At 36.2% G+C, this 25,262-nt stretch overlaps 4 protein-coding genes across 6 annotated transcripts; 1 reads left to right on the top strand and 3 right to left on the bottom strand.

Annotated features, from left to right (window-relative positions):
* Positions 1-409: 409 nt before the first annotated feature.
* On the bottom strand, positions 410-2,347 carry LOC132287053 (scarecrow-like protein 15). The gene has a single exon (XM_059789525.1). The coding sequence runs from the start codon at positions 2,163-2,165 to the stop codon at positions 633-635; it is 1,533 nt and encodes a 510-aa protein (XP_059645508.1). The 5' UTR covers positions 2,166-2,347; the 3' UTR covers positions 410-632.
* A 3,912-nt stretch (positions 2,348-6,259) lies between these two features.
* LOC132283064 (vicilin-like seed storage protein At2g18540) lies at positions 6,260-9,728 on the top strand. Its single transcript, XM_059784946.1, has 5 exons — positions 6,260-6,681; positions 6,808-6,983; positions 7,082-7,162; positions 7,525-7,830; positions 7,943-9,728. The coding sequence occupies exons 1-5, from the start codon at positions 6,387-6,389 to the stop codon at positions 9,290-9,292; spliced, it is 2,208 nt and encodes a 735-aa protein (XP_059640929.1). The 5' UTR covers positions 6,260-6,386; the 3' UTR covers positions 9,293-9,728.
* A 396-nt stretch (positions 9,729-10,124) lies between these two features.
* LOC132283062 (probable protein phosphatase 2C 80) lies at positions 10,125-16,067 on the bottom strand. Of its 3 annotated transcripts, none has more exons than XM_059784944.1 (5): positions 15,883-16,067; positions 14,824-15,645; positions 13,563-13,869; positions 12,036-12,188; positions 10,125-10,569 (listed from the first exon to the last, which is right to left on the bottom strand). In XM_059784944.1, the coding sequence occupies exons 2-5, from the start codon at positions 15,528-15,530 to the stop codon at positions 10,279-10,281; spliced, it is 1,458 nt and encodes a 485-aa protein (XP_059640927.1). In that variant the 5' UTR covers positions 15,531-15,645; positions 15,883-16,067; the 3' UTR covers positions 10,125-10,278. The 3 variants fall into 3 exon arrangements, with proteins under 3 accessions (XP_059640927.1, XP_059640926.1, XP_059640928.1); XM_059784943.1 differs by having other exon boundaries at positions 13,563-13,887; XM_059784945.1 differs by having other exon boundaries at positions 10,373-10,569; positions 12,041-12,188; positions 13,563-13,887.
* A 3,969-nt stretch (positions 16,068-20,036) lies between these two features.
* On the bottom strand, positions 20,037-23,544 carry LOC132282633 (zinc finger protein ENHYDROUS-like). Its single transcript, XM_059784375.1, has 4 exons — positions 22,741-23,544; positions 22,251-22,647; positions 21,966-22,147; positions 20,037-21,481 (listed from the first exon to the last, which is right to left on the bottom strand). Exons 1-4 carry the CDS (start codon positions 22,877-22,879, stop codon positions 20,718-20,720), a joined length of 1,482 nt encoding a protein of 493 aa, XP_059640358.1. The 5' UTR covers positions 22,880-23,544; the 3' UTR covers positions 20,037-20,717.
* Positions 23,545-25,262: the final 1,718 nt, after the last annotated feature.

Raw genomic sequence — 25,262 nt, forward strand, 5'->3', positions numbered from 1 at the left:
ACAATGTTTCTTAGGCTTTGCTCAATAGAAAATTTCATGCAAATATCGAGGGGTAGAGAGAGAGTTCAAGAAAACTTTTTTTTATAATACTACAAATTATCAAACTTTTCACAAATTTTTAAGCCAATACAACCTAACTTTTTATCAAATGGATCATAAAAGTTACTCTAACCAAAAGAATTGGAAAAGTGGATTAAGTCAAGTGGCAATAACAATGATAATGCCTTTGATAAAGTACGATCAAATTTCTTTTTATTTCACCAACTAATACTTTTTCAAATTTATTATTGAAAATAAATTCAAGTGCATAGCTCAAATAATCACCCTTTATAATCATACAGCAATTAGTAAGATCTTGATCTCATAAACCTCATTCCAATTCACATCACAAAATTTTGTGATCGGTGTGTGAGACAAAATTTCCTAATTAATTAATATCATAAATAAATAAAGGTCATATGTTTCCTGATAGAGTTTCAAACATTTTTGTTTGGAAACAAACCATAGTCCATATGTAACCAAACACCTATATAAGCTAGAAAACACCCAAAAAAGACCCAGAATACATACATTAAATTTCCAAACCTAATACAATAACACTACTAATAACAGTGATACTGATTACTGACATCCTAGCACTTCCATGCTGACGTGGCAACCATTGCCCTGTCATGCCAGCACAGCACCATCTCGGCCTGACGCTTCACCACGTGGAACCCTTTTACTTGCACCTTCCTTAGCAGACACTCAGCTTGAAAGTCAGCAAACAGACTCAACGCCACCGCTTTCATTCCTGAGCCGCCAAACGCCTCCCTCCACGGCGGCGCACGCCGTCCGGCCGCTTCCACCACCTCAAATATCTTCGGCCGCAGCAGAAACCTCTCAATCCCACGAATCCAATCGCCACAGCCACCACTAGCCGCCTCCAGAGACTCCAATACCGTCGAGTAGAATTCAAGCCCGTTGATCACCCTCCCACGGAACAACGACGTTCCACCGTCTATGCACCCCTCACCGTCGACGTACACCACCACATTCGGCGAAATTCGCCGGAGATCAGTCAAGAATCCGGCGCCGATGTGGCGGAAGATACTCGGAGACAAGAGAACGGCGGTCTTCTCTCCGGCCATGAACTTGATTGATTTGAACGACAAGAATTCGAAGGTCCGAATCAACAAAAAGTCGATTTCAAATCCGATTTTCAGTTCACGAGCGAACTGGCTCAGATTCTCCCTGATCAATCTCGACTCATTTTCGTACTCTTCAGAAACAACAGCAGTGATCCGAAGAATTCTAGGGTTAGGTTTTTGAGAATCGGTTCTGTCCGCAATTTCTTTCATGAACGAAGCCCAGTGTCCACCGAGTCCGATTTCGAAGTCGATGACATGGATGAGCCTCGAACCATCCACGGCTTCAAGAATCGCTTGATTGGCAGTGAAATTGGAGATCATGACGATCGGAGAGATGTTGGAGAAAGTTTTGTAGGCTTTGATGGTTTGAACGATCTCCGAGGAAGAACGAAAACGAGTCGGACGGTTGGACTGGGTGAGCAGAGACTGAAGAGCTTCTTTGAAGTAAAACGCAGCCCTGAGAAGGGGTTTTCCGATCGGAGATTGCAACTGTTGATTGAGCCGCGCCAATATCACCTGCGCGAGTTGTAACTCGTTCGATTCGAAGCAATCGGCGACACGAATGAGTTCGTCCACAATGTCAAACTCAATGTTAATATTGTTGTTTGGAACAACAGAGTTAGAATTGAGACTCAAACTCGGATTCGAATAGGTATCAGAGAAAGCGAAATCAGAGGGAGGAATTGGAAATTCGGGGAGAATTGGGAATTGAGAGTCGGAGTGAGTTAATAGAGGAACAGTGGAATCGTCATGTAAACCCAATTCTCTAACCAAGGAATTCCAATCCTCAGAGTTATTCAATAAATGGTCGACCCAAATCAGAGTTGGGTCGTCAGACTGTAACAAAGCGTCGGAGAGGACGGGAAAGTCGGAATTTCCGGCGGGTTTATCGGCGACGGGGCTAGGGCTTCGGCGGAGGTCAAGAACCGACTTGGGTTCGTATGGAGCAGTAGTACTCCGGACCGTATTGTTGCGATAGAGTGGTTTGGGGTGGGATGCTTGGTGGTTTTTGGGTGTGGTGAACGGAACTTTCATAGCTAAACGGTGCTTACAGGTACACAAACTCTCTCTCTATCTATATATGTATATATTTCTGTTGTTTTGATACTGAAGTAGTTGGGTTTGGAAATGGAGAGAAGAGGGGGGGGCTTTAGGAGGTTATGATTGAGGCTTTTTATGTTTGCGTGCGTGCATGGGGGTGTAATGGTTCATGGCATGGCATGGCATGGCATGTGTGGGTAATATTAACAGTATATACACATGGAGGACACAAGTCAGAAGATTGATTGCTTTTATCTTCTGGGAAGCTTCCTGTTGAAGTTCAAAAGCCATACTTTGTTTGATTCGCGACTCCACTAGTGGAGGGTTTCAGATATCAGTCCACACCTAACTCAAGCTACAATCCTAACTTTAATCCCCCATCCCACTTTCAATCTAATTTCGGACTTTTTTTTTTTTTAATATAAAGTTAAATTGAATTCGAAGATATTAAAGGATATTTTTATAATATATAAAAAAAATTAATTTTTAATTTAATATTAAATAATAAAATCAAATTTATCAGTTTATGATCAAACATGATTTTTTTGAAATTAACCTTTTAATTTATAAACAACAAATGTTTTTTTTTTTTACATGATTGCCAAGTTGTCATACTAAGTGGGACCTCCAAATTTGGTTTAACGCTTTGACATAACAGGTGACGCATAAGTGGGACCCACGAATTGAGGTGGAGAGTACACCTGATTGCCCTTGACCCATCAGTGGACCCACTCCGAGGATTTTGTCTGAAATGCATGGGATGTTATAAACGTCCGAAATGTAGCATATACATGCCTTTGTTTGATATATGATGAGCGCGTAGATATCACGAACGCTCCTAAAGCTACCGACTTTAGCTCCAACTAGAAAGAGGAATATGTTCCGCTGTGATAGTGCATCGTTGATCGACCAATCCATCTCCTCCATTTACCAAACCAGGACACTACCATATATATATATATATACCTTTTTATTTTTGATTTGTGGACTTTAATACAAAAGTTTACAACCTTCTAAAAGATGTTTCAAGTCTCTTTATGTATATTTATTACTTATACATAATAATATACTATAAATACATAGTATAATATATGGAACAAAAGAAAAAGTGCATATAATATAGTTAACACAATTTAATAAGTATGACAGCTTTTATATTTGAATATATACCCTGACAAATAACGAACTCACCTAATTTGTTTGCTCAACTTTTTAGTTTAATTTTGTTTTTTTTTTAAAAAAAAATAAAATAAAAAATCACTAGATAGACTAAGAATTTTTAGAGGTGCTATGTGTTTACAAAAATTAACAATTGTTGGCATCCTGTCACATGCTAGATTGTTGTGATAATCGCACAAAAAGAGGATCCGATGCAATGATAAGCAACCTTCTAGTTCTAGATTATCATGTTTAACCTTTTGTTTTAGTCATCTCTTTTCAAGTGTAGAGCATTTTAATAAAGTCCTACACCAAATAGGTTTAGCTAAAACGAAAAAAATAGGCTTCGTTTTATTTCCTTTGTTTCTTTTCTTCGTTAATGATTAACCAAGAAACACATGTATTGGATACTCGTGTTTCAGTGCCATTCAGTAGGCAGATTGAAAGCCACGTCATTATTATTCTATAAGGATGCGAATGGGCTTTGAATACAAGTCCAAATTTGATGTTTGAGACTGTTGGTGTTTTATTTTTTTTTAAGGTAAAGTACAATCACACTCTTTGATGATTGGTAAAAAGATATTTAGACGAAAACTTACCTATTTTTGGACAAAGATACTCCTATATATGAAAAATTGACCAAATTACCCTTTAACCGTTTATGAGACTTTTTTAACTTTACAATTTAATAAATTGGACCAATCTACCCTCATGAATAATTTATGCATAAAAAAAAAAAAAACTTTATATTATTCACTTTTCTTTTTTTTTTTGTTATTTACTTTATAAATGTCCCAACTTCTTAAAAATATAGATGTCTAAAATGATTTTTTGATTCAATACATATATTTCAAATAAATTATATTTTGTTATTATTTCTTTTCTTTTTTTAAATTTTTTTTAAATTAAGATATTTAATTCTTTTATCTAAAAAAATTAAACCAATCTCTTTTCTTTAAAAATAAAAAATATGATACCGGTATAACTTTATGTATCTTAAATTATATATTAAATATCATCTTAAATTATTTATTCGATTCAGTCTTCCATTTTATACCATATCATTGGTAATGTCTAGCGCATAAAATAACCAACACCAAACTTGCCTGTCATGTATAATATACATTCTTAAAAATGTATACATTATATAACACTATGGAAAAAGTTTTGAAGTCAAAATTAAACATACAGAATATTATTCAAAATTCAAAGAGCTATAATTAAGTTGTGCATGGAGATAGCTTTATCGAATGACGATAATGAAATGGACATATTAACGCTAGCTATGACAGCAAGAGCCATAGCCATAGCCATCACATGAAACCGAGAGTAGTACATATTTTAAATCAAATAATACAAGTAGTTGAGCATCTAAGTCTATCTTTTGGAATATTACAAAAAGTAAACATGCTTTAATATTGAATTGGTCATGTCAGCTCCTGAAAATATTCTTGTACAAACAAAAAGCATATACATATATATATGTGTGTGTGTGTTAATTAAAGTGATGAAATAAGTTATGATTAACAGTGTGACTAAATGGTTGTATCTGGAATTTAATTAATTAAGGTTATAATTAATATAAAAGGTGTGATGATGCAAGCAAGTAGTGGGGAGAGGGAAGCTTGTGGAATACAAAAGAAGAGAAAGGGGGGGTTGAGATTCTGGCTGATTGAAATCATACATATAAAGATTGTGGCATGCACTTCTTGATCAGCCACAGCTAGCCCGGCCCTAACAACTAAAAAGTAAAGGCAAAGTGGCAAAGGGTAAGAGAAGTAATGGTGATATAGACATGGCATTAGGGTGGGGGTATCTTGTGTCTTGAGAAGCAAATAATGGTGGTCCTTTCACTACAACAGGGTGTGATCCATGGGATATGTTAATTTTGCTTTCAAAAATACCCCTTGATTCAACTACTTCACTTTGTGCCCACCATCATTTCTAATTTTATGTGATTCCCCCACATTTAATATTAATTATACACATGAGGTTACCTCTCTCTCTCTCTCTCTCTCTCTCCACACACACACAATGGGAAATGTCCCTTAGTTCAATAATGTTAAAAGGGTTTACTACACACAAGCAAGGCAAATATGGAGAAGATGAGGAGTAATTTCCCAAAAATATTTGTGCAAAATTATTGAATTACACTTTATTTTTATGGTGTATGTTCAATAATTCAATTCATCACTTAATTTTAAATGGATTAAGTATTTATCATTGAATTAAAATTCAAAAAGATATCTACAGTTTTTGTTGTCATTAAAAAAATTTCAAATCTTTTTAGCCTCCAAACGATATTTAGTGGTATTAAAAACTTCAGTTTTTGATAAAACAACAAATATAATTTTTTCTAGTTATAAGATAGCTCATTAGCTATGACCTCTATTTTAATTAATGAATTGAAAGATTTATTAAATAATTCATTTAAATTTTTACATATTTAAAAAAAATATCTTAATTCAGTGGTTAAATATAAAAAACTTGTAACTTTTTTTTATTTATTATGGAGCTCTCTTGAGAGTATTTATTATTTATTCACTCACAAATCAATCAGATTCTAACAGGCTGGGTTGTCTTAAGATTTATAACCCATGATCGGGCCCAAATTTGATCGGGCCTAAATACTTTAGCCCTTCACACCCCAATCAGCCTATATTATTAGCTTATTTCAGCCTGAAATGAAGACGAGAATACCCGGGCTTTTTGGTCATGACCCATGTGCAGGATTAATGAATTCAGAACTAAACCCATCTGGTCCAAAACAAAACGGCCCATTTCTTCCTGCTAATTCTGCTAACAGAAAATCGTCTATAACGCCAAAAAATAAGATAAACGAAACTAAAAGGAAACAATTGCATGAGACTTTATCTGCTTAGATTCAAGCAGCTGCCATGTGTCACGTTGAACAAGCACGTGTCACTGATAGTGCCACCTAGTTCATTCCACTCCTCGTCACCTTTCCCAATAAATCCATCCTCATTCCCCATTCAGCTACCATATCTCTCTCTCTCCTCTATCTCTCTCTCTCTCTCTCTCTCTCTCTCTCTAGCAATGTCGAAGATAGCTATGCTCCGGCCATTCCCAATTCTGATATTCTTGTTTTGCTTTCTTGTTATCACTTTGAATGCAACAGCTTTGGATGATGAGGATGTCCCATTTATGGGACCTCTGGTGAAGAAACAGCATAGGAGGTCACTTGTTTCAACGGAGTATGGAGAGATCTCAGCCGTCGAAATCAGTGATGGAGTAAGAGGGTCCTACCATCTTCAGTTCATCACATTGGAGCCAAACGCCCTATTTCTTCCTGTAATTCTCCATGCAGACATGGTGTTCTATGTCCACTCAGGTGCATGCTATATCATTCAAAACTCACACCATTTTTCATAGTATAACTTGACAAAAATACATGTGAAGTGCATTTCTTGTATATTCCCTTTCTTATATATATATATATACCCACTGTTGGGTGTAGGGAGTGGGAGATTGAGTTGGGCAGCTGAGGATGAAATGAGACGCGTCAGATTACGCCAAGGAGATGTCTACAGACTCACTCCTGGCACTGTCTTCTTTGTACAAAGCAACTTAGAACCAGAGAGGCAAAAGCTTAGAATTAATGCCCTCTTTGCTAATTCTGATGATGACTTGCATGTAAGTTTTTATTTATTTATTTTTGGGTAGAATAAAACATTTTTTCTTGTTTAATAGCTGACTGTTTGTGTTACAAAAATTGCATTACTATAATACAGCAACCATCAGTTGGGGCATACTCGAGCGTCCGCGATCTGGTCCTAGGGTTTGATAGGAGAGTCCTCCAAGCATCCTTCAAGGTACACCAGAAATCTCATTTAACCCTTATTTTATTTAGAAATATGGTGTTATTTCAACCATCCATGTCCTCTCAAGAATCCGTTCCGAGTAAATGAGAACATAACATATCAACAGACAGCAAATGAGATGTTGTATATTAGAGTAATTCAGAAATAACAATGAGAAAAATATCATTTCAGATTGTGATTCATGTTAAAAGCTATTCCAATCTTATTTTATTTCTACATTTGATTGCAACAACACTTAATTTCTACATAATTTTAAGGTAGGCCTTCTGAGGACTGATTCTACACAATAGTTCCAAGTCATTTATGTCTAGCTTGTTAAATCTAATAGATGTGTTGAAAATGGATGGTTATAGGTCCCTGAGGAACTGATACGAGAAATAACACAAGGCACAAAGCAACCGGCAATTGTGCACGGGGTGCCAAAGAAAGCAAGAACATTCTGGGAGTGGGAAGCTCAGCTCATGAAAGGTATCATAGGAAGCAAAGGGTACAGCATGTTCGATATCAACAACAAAAAGGAGAAAACCAGAACATTCAACATTCTGAGTGCAGATCCAGATTTTAAGAATTGTAACGGATGGAGCCTCATAGTAACCAAGAAAGACTTGAACGCGCTAAGGGGTTCCAATATTGGCGTTTTCATGGTGAACTTGACCAAGGTCAGTTGCCAGAGATCTATTTATTGCATTCTCTTATCATGTAATCGTTAAGATGATACATAACTGATAGGTTCATTGATTCTAATCTCCTTTAATTGATGTGTTCTTAAAGGGATCGATGATGGGGCCACACTGGAACCCAACGGCTACAGAGATAACGACAGTAGTAAAAGGGCAAGGAATGATTCGGGTGGTCTGTCCTAGCACTGCGAAAGAATCGGAGTGCAAAAACATGAGGTTTAGGGTCGAGGAAGGTGACGTATTTGTCGTGCCAAGATTTCATCCTATGGCTCAAATGTCCTTTAACAATGACTCGCTTGTTTTGGTGGGATTCAGCACCACAACAAAGAAAAACCATCCTCAGTTCCTTGCAGGGAAAAGCTCTGTGCTCCAAACTCTTGACAAGCAAATCCTAGCTGTGTCCTTCAATGTTCCCAATACAACCATTGAACAGCTTTTAGCTCCACAGGGTGAATCAATCATACTAGATTGCACATCTTGCGCCGAGGAAGAAGAAAAAGCAATGGAGGAAGAAATTGAGAAGGAAAGAGAGGAAGAGGAGGCAAGGAGGAGGGAGGAAGAAAAGAGGAGAGAAGAAGAAGAAGAAGCCAGGAAGAGGGAGGAGGAGGAAGCTAGAAAGAGGGAGGAAGAAAAGAGAAGACGAGAGGAGGAAGAGGAGGCCAGGAGGAGGGAAGAAGAGGAAGCTAAAAAAAGAGAGGAAGAAAAGAGAAGACAGGAGGAGGAAGAGGCCAGAAGGAGGGAAGAGGAGGAAGCTAAAGAGAGAGAGGAAGAGGAAGCTAAAGAGAGAGAGGAAGAAGAAGCCAGGAGGAGGGAGGAGGAAGCTAGAAAGAGAGAGGAGGAGGAAGCCAGTAGAAGAGAGGAAGAGGAAGCTAGGAGGGAAGAGGAGGAAAGAGAGGAAGAGGAAGCTAAGAGAAGGCAAGAGGAGGCGGCAAGGAGAGAAGAGGAGGAAGCTAGGAGGAGAGAGGAAGAGGAAGCCAGGAGAAGAGAGGAGGAGGAAGCTAGGAGGGAAGAGGAAGAGGAAGAGGAAGCAAGGAGAAGAGAGGAGGAGGAAGCTAGGAGGGAAGAGGAGGAAATAGAGAAAGAAGCCAGGAGGAAGGAAGAGAAAGCTAAGACGCTCCAAGAGGAGGCGGCTACAAGGAGAGAGGAAGAGGAAGCCCAGGCAAGGGAACAGGAGGAGGAAGCTAGAATCAGAGAGGAAGAGAAGGCTAGGAAGAGAGAGGCACAAAGAGAGCAGGAGAGAGAGTGGAGAAGACAAGAAGCAGCACAGAGGGAGGAACAAGAGGCTAGGCAACGAGAAGAAGAACAGAGACAAGCAGCTGAAGAGGCCAGAAAAAGAAAACAAGAGAGGGAAGAGGAAGCTAGGGAGAGAGAAGAACGGGGGAGGGGTGAAGGACCTGGGGAAGAGGGTAGGAGAGTTCTGAAGAAAATATGGAAGGTCTGATAGTCTTTCGTGTGAATCCAATTACTCAGCTGGTGGTGTTTGCTTATGCATATAGATCAATAAAAACTTTCAGGGAGTTATGTATTTAGGTTCAATGTTTATTTGTGTAATAAGTAGTTTTGAGATCCGAGTTTCTGACTACATTGGTCTATGTAGAGTTACTGGTTCTTTGCCACGGTGAACTGTCTTCCGATCTTCATTTTTGACCAAATCTCTAGAAACCAAAATCACTGCTTTCAGGACATTGGCCTCTGCTTTTAGAAGATTAAATTGCTCATTTGAGATGTTAATGTACCAAGTGGTCCTAGGAGTTTTGTCGAGTTCACGTTCGATCGGCTTCCAATCTTTCAATTAAATGTGCATGATTTCCAAACTTTCATCTCGGCATATGCTTTAGAGAGCTCTGAACCCTGAAATTTTCACTAGTTCTCTATAATCCTTTGGCCAAGAATTTTTGAGATGAACTCGACTTCTCATCTAATTTCTTGATATTTTTCACAATTGTCTTAAAGCTAACTCACAGCATAAAGTTTTGAACCACCCTCTAAATGGGAAAGTTAAAATTCGAAATTTCACAAATTCTTTGGCCATAAAATTTGAATGAGCCATACCTTTTTGTTATTTCACCTAATCTTCCTAAAATTTTCACAATTTATCAGTTTGACCTCAAGGTGGTTTACTAATTCTCAAAAGGAATTTTACAGGATGAGGGAAAAACAACCTATTGAATTGGTAGATCTCCTCAAGTCGCACACAGAAGGATTTATAGAGGATGAGGGGAAAACAAACTTCTTGATGTTCAACTTCTACTGCATGTTTATGGCAGTAATAATTTTAAGAGGGGAAGAAAGCTTTCTTGGATGTCAATGTTGACGTTCTTACAGTGTCTGTGACAAAAAATAGAATAACATGCTTCATGTTTCTGTATTACCATACAAAGCATTGCTCATACACACAAAACAGAGTGATGACAAAGAAACTCACATTTAGGTCGAGCTGGTGATATAAGAAACAACAACAGTAATATCATCAAGTTTGCCACCGTAATAACGGAAGCCAGCATTTTGAGCAGCAGTGGAAAACGGTGTCTGCCTGTTTCTGTCCTGAGCTCTCTGGCGTGCCAATGCAGCAATCTTCTGGGCTGTTACCTGGGGCCCCAAGCCGTCCCTAACCGCGTGTACAACAGCAGCAGTTATCTCATTGTTATACAAGTTATCAAATAATCCATCTGTACCAGCAACAACAACGTCTCCTGGTGCAACTGGAATCGTAAAAACCTGCCAACATTTATCCCAAAACCCGTGAAATAACTCCAAAACAATCAATTCTTTAACAGTCTATGAAAGGAGATAATAAACATCTTAACTGAGGGATTAGATAAGACACCCATTCAGGCGTAATCTCTTTTTATATTTGAATCAGATGGAAATAATACATTTTGGCAAACAAGAAGCCCTCAACAGGAAAAATATCAGGATCCAAAACTCTAAATCCATGAAGTTTATAGCTAGAATGTGCTCTGGATTCAGACAGTTATGGTCTTAATTTATGGTATTAAATCAGTTATGATCACAATTTTTTGGATTCATACCGGAATTAGCAAGTTTTACCTTAGTATACACTATGCACCTATTCAAGTGCACAAATTTTTACGATAACTACACAAGGACAATAGGGTCCTTGTATATGCTATTATGTTGTGATATTTCAATTATAGGCATTGCAACATCTCACATTATTCTTGTTACAGAACGAAAGCTAAAACCTACCCCGGCCAAAAACCCAGAATTGAACAGCAATTGAAGGGAAGCTTTACGGAACTTGAAATAACGCTATCTACGATTGGTTTAAAGGTGGAGTTGGATTAATGAAAGCTTGTAGGGTGAGAAAGGGTCTGGAACCATGGTTTAAACTCGCGATATCGGTCAATGACTCGATTATAGCATCACCGGTTAGTATCGGATGAGATTTACTACGTGTGAGGCTTGAAAAACATATAAGAAATCATGCAAAATTAGAAGTAAAAAGAACACCAAAAATTTGCATAAAACAAACAAAATGTTCATGGGTTTAATGAACAGATATGTGCTTTCCAGTCCCTACTACTATAGGGATGGCAATGGGGCGGGGCGGGGATCTCATTCCCCATCCCCATCCCCGCTGAATTTTTCAATCCCCATCCCCGCTTAAAATTTTACCACCACCCCCACACCCGCCCCTAACCCCTTATCCCCGTCCCCGCCCCATCCCCAGCCCCGATTAACTTATATTATTTTTTTAAAAAAACATAATTTTTCTTATTTTCATATATATATATATAATCTAATTTCTTAATAAATTATTAAATGTAAGGGTATATTAGTAATTTAACACTTAATCGGGGCGGGGCGGGTTTACCCCATCCCCGCTATAAATAGGGCGGGGCAGGGCGGGAACCCGACGGGGATGGGAAATTTGCCATCCCTATACTACTAAGATGCTTCCAAAATGATTAAATGAATGAACAGTTTATAAGCCTTCTGACTAGCCAATTGCAAAGCTGGAATAAGAGTGTGATGCAGCTACTGGAAAGCTGAGGTTGTGGTATACAAAAATGGTTAAATTTTCACATTCAACATGGCCATAAGATGCATCTAATCTTTCATCAACATAATCACAAACCACAACAAATTCATAGTTTTAGTTCAATTAAAGTACTGCTACTAAAGAAATAAATACAAGGCGAAGCAGTTCATTAACTGACCTCACCAGAACTTGGTAGATCACCTCCGTTGCCACTTTCCAGTTGATATGTAAAATTGAAACCATGCTGCTGCACAGGGGATTGGAAGATAGTGCATCCCTCTCTGACTACAATAAATCCACTGTCCCCTAGATTAATTGCATGAATACCCTGCTGCAATTGGCAAATCAGATTAATCCAGTCAGTAATAAGAAGTAAATGACCCTAGGTTTTCACATTTCAAAGATCACACGTGTATTTAGAGTTCAAACTTGAGCAATTTTCACCCTAAAAAACAGTTGATTTACAGAAGTTTATAATGACACCAGAGGAAGTAATTACACAAATTTGACCCTAGCATCATGAAAGTAAAAATGGAAGGAAGAATAACAACTTCAAACCGGTGAAGGACAGCTGGAACTTTAAAGCTAAGTAGCACTCTAGGCAAATCCAACAAGAATCTCCATTCGGTATTGGTAATCAACAACATGAAAAGATAAATGCATCATAGCCAACCTGATTGACCCCTAACTCACCCCAACTATTGGCCCAGTCCACTTTTTTTTTTTGGTTGTTGTTGTTGGGTGGTGGGGTGGAGTTAAACTCCCATCTCAGAATCTCCTTTAACAAAACAATGCTTAATATTAAATGAGCTAGAGCTCATTATACGACAATAACTCTTCAGACTTTGCTTCTAACAGGCTTACGGCATCTTTTAGGCTAAGTTAAACCCCTTTATGTAATCCATGTCCAAGAATATTTCTCATGGTCAGAAGAGTGGCCAGTTCATTCACTATATATGAGATTTGTGACTGTTGTGTTAAGAACTTAAGACATTACAATTCATAGAAAACAGCCAAGTGGTTTCAGTTGTGTTACAGTTCCAGGTGTAGACTTGAGAAACTTAGGACCTGCTTGGTTCAGTTTATTAAAATTAGATTTCTGTCTTCAGAAAATAGAAACACATAACAATTCAAAACTTTATTTGATCACTAGTTTTCTGAAAGCTATTCTCCAGAAAAATGAGATAACACATGTCAAGAAAACAGTCTTTTCTTTTTTTTAGTTCTCTAAAACTAGTTTTCTATTTTCAAGAATTCTTGAAAAGTTTTTAAAAAAACTACACCAAACAGATCCTTAGTAATTGCAATTACAGATAACAGTTTTGTAATCCTAATGATACAATAGTTATTTTTTTAGAAAATTATTTGTCCCTTGAAATGCTAATCCAGACCAAACCTCCACCCTAGAAGTGGATTTGAAACCACTGTTTTAGCCAGCCAAAAGACAACAGCATAATAACTTTCATCCTAAACTAACATCTAATTCACCATAAAAAGTTCACAAAATTGCCGGATTGTCTATATCAAGGAAAAGCTCACAATGAGAGTAGCAATAATCCTGCCATCCAGAAAGCAATCATTTTTCATGCTCATTAATGACAGACATGGATCTTTTTCTATACCAATAGGTCATTTGATGACATTGATCAAAGAGAACATGGTTTTCCTATATTATGGATAGATGAGGTAAGGATATACAGCAAACCTGGTTTGTAAGGGCTATGATGCAGGCTGTTGAGGAGCCCTTGGCTTTTGTGATTGAATGAGCTTTCTCCAGCACCCTAGAGGGGTCAATAGAACCCTTCGGCTCGTCCTGAATTGCTGTCACTGTATGTGACATTAGTTCACGGGAGAATAATCCTGCATTAACACCCACATCTGCCCAGCCACCAACACCATCTGCTACACCAATGGCTTGTTCATCTACACAAATAAAGTGTGCATCCTCTCCTCCCGTTTCTTCTTTATCAGGATGGGGCAGATAACATGATCCAGAAAGCAGCTTCAAGGTTCTGTCACCCACAATATTTCTGATGTCAAAAACAAGCAGTAATAATTAGGAGAAACTGCAGGGAGATCATTACACAATCAAAGAAAACTTGCTATACTGCTACTTTGACCTTTCATTCATTCTCTAATTGTCTCTTTTAGGCAGGACTCTATCCCATGCTCAAAATAATATTTCAGTCCCCTAATAAATATTCACTCTAGTAGATGTCAGTTACACAACCAATTAGAAGTACAAATTTCAAGAGTTTTATCCTTCTCATCAAAGAGGACTACAAATTTCATACAATAAAGGTCCAGGATACACAACAAAAACATTCCACTTAGGAAAATATTCTTCTTATAGTACTTCAGTTAAGTGGGCACTAGGGAAAAAATTTTGTGCGCTTCCAGGACTGCATTTGTGCATACCATAAGCTTTATAGAACATGAATGTTTATGCAGGGGTCTACACATGTTTAGTATGAGAACTATGATTTAGTTTAATAATATAGAGATATCAACTGCCAGCCTTCATTATAAGATCTAGCATCTTGTTTCCCTTCTTTTGAGTTTTCTATCACACAATTTTGCCAGGTGTAGCCACTCTATCACACTTAAATTCCATGGTTATGCATCGGTTTTGGTGTTTTTTTTTTTTTATTTGTTTTGGTAAGTTGGTGTTTTCCGCCTTTTCTTTCTGTGTCAAAGTACAATCGCTGGAACCTTTTGCTGATAACTAAAATCTGTATCCTGTTTAACTCCCTTTTGCTGCTAGGGATTGATGATTAGGGAACAACATACCATTTTCCAAAATTAAAGAGTAGGTCCAGAGTTACGTATTACTAAACCTCCAATCATTACTTCAATTAAATTAGACTAAACTAACAGTTGAAATTGCAAAAGTAGAGTAACAATTATCAGATAGATTTCCAGGAAAAATATGTAAACTAAATTAAACACAAGATGGGAGCACGTACTGATCAGCTGAGACTGCAGCATTTCCAACCTGTTCATCACATGATGATTCATCGAATGACACATCAGGCACAGCCCGATCAGAGTAGTTTGGAGAAGAGGAGGTATGGAAGTCTCTCAACCATGATCCAACAAGTGGATTGCAAGACCTCCGTGTAACATCAAATATAAAATAACCAAAACTTAACCGGGCATTGGTTGGTTCTCTATTTCTCAGACTCATGCTAGCTTTGCGGCAACTCTGAAGATTCCTATCACTGAAATAAACACCCGTGGGTTTTACAAAATTTGACACATTGCCACAACTTGTGATGAAGGTATCGACAATAAGATCTCTGGAGGCAGCTTTGGAACCAGAAGCAGCCATTGCTTTTCTACAACACTGATTGCTTGGATACTCAGAAACCAGACCGGTTAATCCAGTAACAAACGTAGCGGAATGTGTTTGAGATACAGCTCCAACAACAAATAGATTATTTTTCTGATTACCCAAATCACAAACTAGTCTTGAAGTAAAGGGTCTACTGGGTATGCTCGTGTGACTGGGAACCGGGGAAGAATAACACAACCCACAACTCAAAATCGAGAATCTTCGCTTACTAAGAAGCAATTCTATCGAATTACAGGAACGGCCTCGTTGCAGTCTTATAGATTTTTGAAAACCACAACAGAAAGCAGTGTTCAGATTTGAAATAAAACCGGATGGCATTTCACTCCCCTGAGTAAATAACCCTTAATTCAGTTCATATATAGAAGGTTAACTCCAATAATTTCTCGTATATGATTTAGGGTTCTTCGATAACAATGTATTGAAATTCTGCAACCTGATATATGAAGAGAAAATGAGGCAGGTAAGGAAGTCTGTATTTCTAATTTAATCCATGTACATATATACATATATGTAAATATTTCCAGATGAAAAAATTGTAAACTAAAGGAAAATGAAGAACACCTTCTGAAATTTTCGAATATGCTTGAGAATATAAAGCAAAAAATAATGATTATAATGATATAATCAAGAAAATCAAGCTTGGTCGAAAGAAGATGAGTTTAAAAGGAACCTGTGAAGACAAACTCGGGGCTGTACTCGATCGATATGAGAATGAAAACACTAGAAAGCAAGGTGGTTCACAGAAAGCTCCGAAGACCGAAAGGGCTTCGGAGCTCTGTTCTGTTCGTCGTCTTCTTCTCTCTCTCTCTCTCTCTCCCCTCAAGTTGGCGTGAGGTTTTACCCTTCACTGTAACCCAAACTAAAACAACAAGGGAATAAAAAAAGTGAAGGCTTGCAATTACTCATTTACCCCCTTACTACTAGCAAATTAGCGAAATGATGGATCGAGAAATGATATGGGGGGTATTGGCAAAAAATATATATATATTATATTGGATTTTAAAATTCTCAATTTTTTTTTTTAATAGATCAATTAACCATGCTTATTTATAACCTTTTGATATTTTCATAATTTATCTTCTTCTTCTTTTTTCTTTTTTTTTTTTCTTTCTTCCTTGTCTCAAACTGGCTAAAACACATTTATCAAGTAAAAAATAAGATATACTAGTGCACTCTTTTTTTTAGGTAATTATATTATTTATCTTTTTAGTGTATATTTCTCTTACTATATACTATTTATCTTAAAAAATAGTTGGTTAATTTTCATGGTACTCCTTTCAAATATGAATTTCGGCAGGTGTCCAAATTTAAAATTTTTATATCCAAACCAATTCCAAGTGATAAAGTAAGGTAAAATCTAGATGAAGACCGTTTAACAAATTTGATTGATTTAACAAAATTAACTTATTACTTGACTTGGATAAATAAGTTATTTTTGACCTATTTTAACAATTTTTAATTATTAATTTTTTTTTTTTTATCTCACCTACAATAAAAAAATAATAATAAAAAAAAAAGTGAGATTATGACTTAATAAAATAGATAGAAGTGTGATAAAGCTAAGTTGTTTCAGATTCAACTATGTTTTTTGAGATAGTCAAACAGATTTTCACTTTGTAATATCTTAAGCAGTCGTGAAGCTTGTATGTCTTCTGGGGAGAAATGCATCTTCTTCTTAATCTTTTTGAAAGTTGGAGCATGACCCCTAAAATTTTTAGGATAATTTATTTGAAAGTGTTATAAAGAATGTCTCTAGAGCTAAAATTGAAGCGTTTGGAATCATGGGATGTCTTTACAAATAAATAATAAAAAAAAAAAAATTAATTGATATTCAGACATATTCTATTTTTTGTACTCCTTTTACAAATTTTAGGACCAATATTTTAACACTGCTTCTTCATCTTTTATTTATTTATTTTATTTTCCGCTTTGGCACTTTCTCTACTCATTTATAATAACCATAAACTAGTCCTGTAGTGTGGCCACCTATTTGGGCAGGTGTGAATAGGCACCTAGTGAGCTCGACAACTATAAGTTTGCACAATCTAAATCACACGGAGTCAGAACGTAAAAGCGACAAAATCTAAGTCACATAAAGTAAAAATAGGAGCAAGACAGGGTGCAAAGCTTGAGATTGAGATTGAGCTCGGAGTGTAAGAGTGACATTAATTTTGTAACTTACTTCACATGGAGAATGTGATGGTGATAACCGTGATATGCATATATATATATACTGGTTCTATCTCCGAATGATATGAGGAGGGTAAAGTCCAAGAACAAAACTTTATAGGCTCATGACTAAAATGAACAATATTATATCATGTGATGGATGGAGTGGGTCAATACAAATTATATCAATACAAATTATATCCTAAAATTTGAATGAAGAAGCTTGTATGTCTTCTGGGGAGAAACGCATCTTCTTCTTAATCTTTTTGAAAGTTGGAGCATGACCCCTAAAATTTTTAGGATAATTTATTTGAAAGTGTTATAAAGAATGTCTCTAGAGCTAAAATTGAAGCGTTTGGAATCATGGGATGTCTTTACAAATAAATAATAAAAAATAAAAAAAAATAATTGATATTCAGACATATTCTATTTTTTGTACTCCTTTTACAAATTTTAGGACCAATATTTTAACACTGCTTCTTCATCTTTTATTTATTTATTTTATTTTCCGCTTTGGCACTTTCTCTACTCATTTATAATAACCATAAACTAGTCCTGTAGTGTGGCCACCTATTTGGGCAGGTGTGAATAGGCACCTGGTGAGCTCGACAACTATAAGTTTGCACAATCTAAATCACACGGAGTCAGAACGTAAAAGCGACAAAATCTAAGTCACATAAAGTAAAAATAGGAGCAAGACAGGGTGCAAAGCTTGAGATTGAGATTGAGCTCGGAGTGTAAGAGTGACATTAATTTTGTAACTTACTTCACCTGGAGAATGTGATGGTGATAACCGTGATATGCATATATATATATATACTGGTTCTATCTCCGAATGATATGAGGAGGGTAAAGTTCAAGAACAAAACTTTACAGGCTCATGACTAAAATGAACAATATTATATCATGTGGTGGATGGAGTGGGTCAATACAAATTGTATCAAAATCGGAGCCCAGCCAAAAGTGTGGCCAAAAAGGGCATTGGGCCCTTAAGGGAAATGATTGTGGCAAACTGTGTAAGAGGATGTGACATGGGAGTGTGTGAATAAGCACTAAACAAGTTATAAGTTGCGCAATCTAAGTCACATAGAGTGGGAACGAAAGCAAAAGCGAATTTGAGAGCGAAAGCTTTACATTTTGCTTATCCATTGCACAAGGCAACCCAATCCACTATATAAGGTTACAATTGCGCTTATTCTTATGAGGTTGGCAATATTGTAACCCAGACTCCAGAGAGCTGGGAGCTTTACATTTTGCTTATCTACATTCTATTACAACATCATGCAATGATGCTAATTTTTTCTATAAAAAATAGATAAAAGTGCAAAGAAAAAAAAACTATATAATTTTTTAAATATAATATATAATTTTATGAACCTTTTTTCCCCTCAAATTTTATTATAAATATACTTTATAATAACAAAGTTTAAAGAAAGTACATTAGATTTTTATTCTATTTAGGCATACATTGCCTGTACTATCTAGATCTATCTGCGCCGAACAAATCCTAATTTTTTTGGGAAAGATTCTATTTTGAAAAGTTTTCAGTCTTTTTTTTTTGATAAGTAAAACTTTTTTTTTGAAAAGTTTTCAGTCTTAAAAATTAATATTTTGAATAGAAGCAATTTGTAGATCCGCTTCTCTCTAAATTTAATAGAAATAAATAATAATCTTTACAGTATTATTCATTATTCATGCATGGGTTATATTTTATAAGAAAATTGTTAAATAAGATTAATTTTCATTAACTTGACAGAAAAATCCACGGTAGGCAATTCTCTTGATAAGATTCCAGGTTGAATTCTTGGCAGTAGAATAAAAATTTTCAATAAGATCTACTGTAGCTCATTGGCAATTCTGTAAGCAAGAATCAGTTTCAAGTCCTGGCAGTGGAATATTTTTTTTTGTCCAAAGTCGAATATTTGTGGTAATAAGTAAAAAAATGTTTACAAAGATTAATCTCATTATCTAAACAAGAGAAATTTACTGTAGCACATTGGCAATTCTCTTACCAAGAAGCCAGGTTCAAATCCTGGCAGTGGAATGATTTTTATATAATACTCCGTATACATATTGCAAAAAGGATAGCAATAGCTTTTACGGAGTATTTTTTACATGCAATGATGGTAGTATCTGTTGCCAACTGAAAACATGCAATGATTGTAGTATCTCTTGCCGCCTGAAAACCCAATGGTGTATAATAGCCATGTTTGAAGGGAAGGGAAAAGAGATAAAGCTTCCTTACAGAAGAGGAAAGAGGAAGGAGGATAATTATCACAAATATGTTTTTCATTTTTAGCCGTTCCAAATATTATCTAATTTTATATAATGATGATATATTAGTAAAAATTATATAAATTTTTTTTTCCATTCTTTCCAAACAAATAATGAAAAAGTGTCATCCCATTTTTTATTTGTACCACCCTATCCGTCCAATCAACCAAGATGCCTCATCCATTTTAGTCTTCGTTCCGGTGATGTTGAACATGATCATCTAATAGTGTGTAAAAGTTATTCTCAAACTTCACAGTTGTCCCTTTACAATCAATCGTGTCATATTTTATTAGAATTAATTTATGGTATAATATTTCTTCTGTCCCAAAAAAAGACATCGAATTTGAAAAATCGTTTGCAGTATATAAAAGAACAACTGTGTAAAAGTAACAAAAATCACTTCCCTGCTCTATTTCCAGTGAGTATTCAGATTGTTCACAAGAGAGCAACCCACCATTGTGATATTTATTTTAAAAATAAAATATTTTGGAAATATAAATAAAATTACAAATACATTTTCTAGGTCAAAGCACAAAAATAATTCAAAAATTCAGGTTGGATCAAGTTTGACTAATTCCATAGGCCTAACCTGAACAGAGGTTAAATTCAGAAATAATCGTCCAAAACAGCTTAATTTTGAACTAAGAAAAATTCTCAACCAAAAAGCTAGGATTCAAATGATAAAGCTTCGAATAAACCTCTTCTGTCTATGATGTCTAAGCCTTTTTTTTTTCCAACGTTTTTCTGGGTAAAATCTTTGATGTCTTAGCTTGATAAATACTGAACTAGCGTACATATACAGTATCAGATACATACCAAAGTGTCCCTGTTGTTTTTCTGAAGCTTTGACTAGCACCAGCCTCGTACATTCACATCCACGTCACATAATACCATAATACTAGAAGGAAGAAAACATCCGGGAACACATTCAAATTCATCCAAAAGCCTATAATTTCATTTTTTCATGTTAAGCTTACCTGTGGACAGCATAGATCTCCACCAGATCAAGTTGAGAGATGTATGGTCTTCTATATCAAAAAACCACCTTTTTTTCCCCTTATTTCATGAACTCCTGCCAATGTCTTTGCCCACGAAATCGCCACCACCGAATGATGCAGCTGCAGCAGCAACGTCAAAGCCGCCTTCAATGGAGGTCATTAGCATCGATAGCCCACTAGTAGGGCCGCCACCGGCAGCCATGCCCAACCCGAGAAGATCAAGTGTAGTCTGCTTGGGACCAAACACAGATGGAGTCCCCAACATCAATTCTCTCAGACCCGAACTCCCATCACACGGCAGCCCAAGTCCAAGTCCAGCTGCCAATGATTCGTTCTCTGGCTCCATTTGCTTCCACTGTTGGTGCCCCGATGGAGATGACGTGGAAGAAACAATCCCAAACCCCCTCAGCAATGATGCATTTGTCGCTGTAGCACCCATCTGAACTGCTTTCTGTAGTAATGCTGTAGCAGACATCGCAGGCTGAGGAGGCGGTGCATACTGCCGACGTTCCTGTCCTGCAGTTCCAAAAATTGACGACCCGTGATTCGTTGCAAGGCAAAGAGAAATTGGCTCTGTGGATGAAGAGGGTGCAAGGTCAGGGGTAGGCCCAGGACGAGCCATTGATCTGATTAGGTCTGTAAAACTAGGTGTTTGATGAGGTTGCAAACTTTCGGAAGCTGTTGATGAGGCAAACAAGCTTGCAAGTACATTACTGCTTGAACTTCCACTCCTGCTTGAGCTACTACTACTGCTACAGCTTCCAGTTAACCCAGTTGTTAATTGCTTATTTTCTAAGATCTGAGTGGGATTAGAATTTTCTGTCAACTCTGTAACATTAAAAACAAAAAAAAAAAGAAAAAGAAAAAGAATTACTTATCAATGTCAAGAGATGCAAAAAAGTAAGCTTTTTTATTAAAGAACTTTTTCGGAAGTAAAAGGAGAGAATCAACAAAGTTCCTTTCTCAAGTCTCAACCCACTTCTGTTTCTGTCTCTTTTTTTAGCTTTTGAGTATCAAAGGGCTTTATATTTCTTTATCAATATTGCTTAGATTGAATCTTAAAAGCTCCTCCAACAGCCATATTTCTTAAGTACTTTCTAGTTCCTATTCTCTAGTCTCAGATCAGTTACTAATCTAATTAATATCTATACAGACAGATGGGAACAAAGATCAGCAACAGACAAAATCAACAAACTCAAGATCTAGAGAGAGAAACAACAAAGATTTTTTGTTGGTTAGTGCAGCTAAAACAAGCATCCGACAAAACCCAAAACTAATAAATTTAAAAACTTCCAGATTTGGGTCAAAATACCTGCACTCCGAATAGGCAAAACAGAAGAAATTATAGCAGTTGATGGAGGAAGAGTTGGTGGTGGTGGTGGTGAAGCCAAAGTTTGAAATTTTGGGTTTTCATCTACAGTCGGAGGTGTCACCGCCGCACACTCTTCTGCTAATGCATCACAGAAAGCCCGGTGTGTGATAAAGCTATCCCTCCTTTCATGAATCATAACAAAATTAACTTCAGAAACACTCTCTCTATATATGAAGAACTGAATTGATAAACAGAGAATTGAACAGAGATTGAAAGATCAAAAACCTTGAAAACAGAGTCCCACAATCGCATTTGTACTCTCTGGTTCCACAGATTTTGGAGTGAGCTTTCCAATCGGACTGAACGGCGTATTTCTTGGAACACTTCTCGCATTTCCACTTCTTCTCGCCGTGTTTTCTACAGAAATGCTTCTTTATCCCCGTGAGATCGCCCAATGCTCGCGAAGGATCGTGATGAACGCACGACAGCTCCGGACAGACGTAGACTCGCTTCCGAACCTCCTTGCTTGACCTCTGTCTAAGCTTCCATGGAAGGTTATGTCCCCTGCGATGGAGTTGCAAATTCTGGTCCCTCTGAAACCCTTTATTGCAGATTTCGCAAACGAATCGATTCGTTGCCATCAGAGATTTCGGAGACAGAGCAATCACCTCCGCGTTTGGATCTATAAACAAAAATAAACAGATATATTAACATCTATATATATATAATTTCAACTATTCGATACATATTTGGAGAATTAGTTCGATGATTTTACCTGGCATTCCAGGGAGATTTCGCTTCTTCTTTGATGTTGATTTTGCGGGTACTATTTGATTGCCGGAAGAAGAGACGCTCGCTTCGCCTGAAGCTGTGGAATCATTCATGGCGGATGAGTTATCAACGTCAGCCGGCATGGTGATGAAATTTGTTCTAGGGTTATTTTGGGTGGACAAAAGAACGAAATCTAGGGCATTTGTCTTCTCGAAGAATTCGAAGAGACTATTGAGATTAAATTTCTACTTTCTAGGGTTCCACTAAAGTTTTCTCTAACTTCCAGTCAATCTTGCTTTTTCTCTTCACACCTACCAGTTTCTTACCAAAACCCAGATTAACAAACAACCTAATTAACAAAACCCACGACTTAAAATCAGCTCTGAGCTCGAACAATGATTAAGACCCAGAACAAATCGCCTGTAATACCGGTAAATTGATCGCCGGCGACCACAGTACAATCCAATATCGAAGTTAATGGAAGCTTTTTCACTCTATAGAAACATAACCAAACAAATAAATTAGAGATTTTGCCCAAATATGTGAATTTTCGGACATTCAACTGTGCTTGATAACAACTATCCAAAAACAATTTCAAACGTTTCGACGAAAATGATTGAAGTAAAGAACCGATTCAAACGCCGAAGATCACAATAGGAACAGCTCTCTATGTCGACGGCTAAAACAAAATAAAAAAATTTACTAGAGAGAGAAAGACAGAATTTTGCAAAGTCGTCTCTGTGTTGGGTCTTCGTTCTTCTCTCTTACTCTCTGGAAGAAGAAAAAGGAAATTGAAATTGAAATTAAAATTATAATTTTGATTGAGACAAAATAGTACTGTATTACAGAGGAGTTTGAATTAACTATGGTTAGTTTGACTAGTTGAGTTAGTTAGAGTTAGAAGGTGACAAACATGACCATGGTTTAGACGTCGACAGGAGGGACTTTTCAGGCGAGGATGGTTTTGGGGTCTTTTGTCGTTTAGTGATGTTGTGATTTGTGTATTGTCAACTGTCAACACTTTAGATTTGTCGACATGTGTGAATTTTGATTCAAAAAAAAGGGCTCAAGTACCGTGGTCTATTTTTTATTAAATTATTTAACTAAATTTTGTTAGGTAGACCATTTTAGCACCCTAACCTTATTTGAATGAATTGACAGTTAAATGGAAGATACAAATTACATTAGTGATGTTACATGATTGGAGTGAAATAAATTTGGTACATGTACTTGTCAACAAAATAGTAATTATTTATCTGTGTGATACACTGTTTTTATTTCTTTTAATCATTGACTTTAAATATTTTTACATGAAAATAAAATGAAAATTTATGAAAAAAATAAAATAAAAATAGGACATGATATTTGCACTTTAATTTTTTAATATCCTAATCTCATACCCAAGCACAATAAAATAGAATCATAAAAAAACATTATATCCAGACACTCCTGGATACCTCCAAAAGTTGAATAAGTTCATAAAAATAAGATATTATAATTTCAGCTAGTGACTAGGCATACGAAAAACAATTGTTACAAGCTATAGTCATTGTCAATATATTTATCACCATGTGGCGTTAAAGTGTCCAACAACCTTAATAGGTGTATTCATGTTCAAGATTTTACTTTCACTAATTTATTAGGATTTATCATCACTAGTTCATGATAAGAAAACCGTCGCTTTCATTTTATAAATAAATTATTCTTGCACAACAATTGTTTTTACGCATGATCACTAAAGTATAATTTTTCTAGAAAAATATCTCGAATGGACTATTGTGGATCTCTATTTCTTTGAATAAACCTAATCCTAAAATTTTCAGCTCTCCTGCCGGGGATTGAATATATTTGAAGTGAAAATTGTGGTGGTCTAAGATGGTGGTCCTTTGAATTGACAAAGAAATTAGGTGTGTGGTTTAGCAAAGACAAGAGAACTTCCTTGCAACTTCGGACAGTGAGTTAGGTTGCCTTTATTTAGCTTTTAACATCTTACATGACATTTAAGAGTCAATGTATATTCACCAATTTGCTATATTGAACCAAAATAAAATTAATATTTAAGGACTTATTTGATAAGCGTTTTGCTTTTCATCAATTTATTTTTGTTGGTTATTGTAGGAACAGTAAAAAAAACGTATTTTTTTTTTCAAAAATCTTGTAACAAATTGACATTATTAAACATGCTTCCAATTACTATTCAAAACACTTTACAACAAAACACTTTACAACAAAACACTTATTTTGTTTCGGGTTAAAACAAAATATCAAAAACAAAACGCAAATGAATGTTACTGGTGTAATATTAGTTATATAGGGTAGAACCAGGAATGAAGCTAGTGTACAGTAAATAGTGAATTTTGCCCCCATTGTTTTTTTTTTTTTTTTTTAGTATTATATACTAATAATTTTCTCTTTTTGAATTATATACCTATGAAATTTTAATATTTCTTTTCTGAATTTTTTTTTTAAAAAATCACTTTTGCTCTTCCCGCACAATTTTTTTGGGTCTGTCCCTGAGTAGAACAT

Source organism: Cornus florida, unplaced genomic scaffold, assembly GCF_030987335.1.
Source record: "Cornus florida cultivar Cherokee Brave unplaced genomic scaffold, ASM3098733v1 CherokeeBrave_3.0.0_Hap2_Chr11, whole genome shotgun sequence".
NCBI classification, from domain to species: Eukaryota; Viridiplantae; Streptophyta; class Magnoliopsida; order Cornales; family Cornaceae; genus Cornus; species Cornus florida.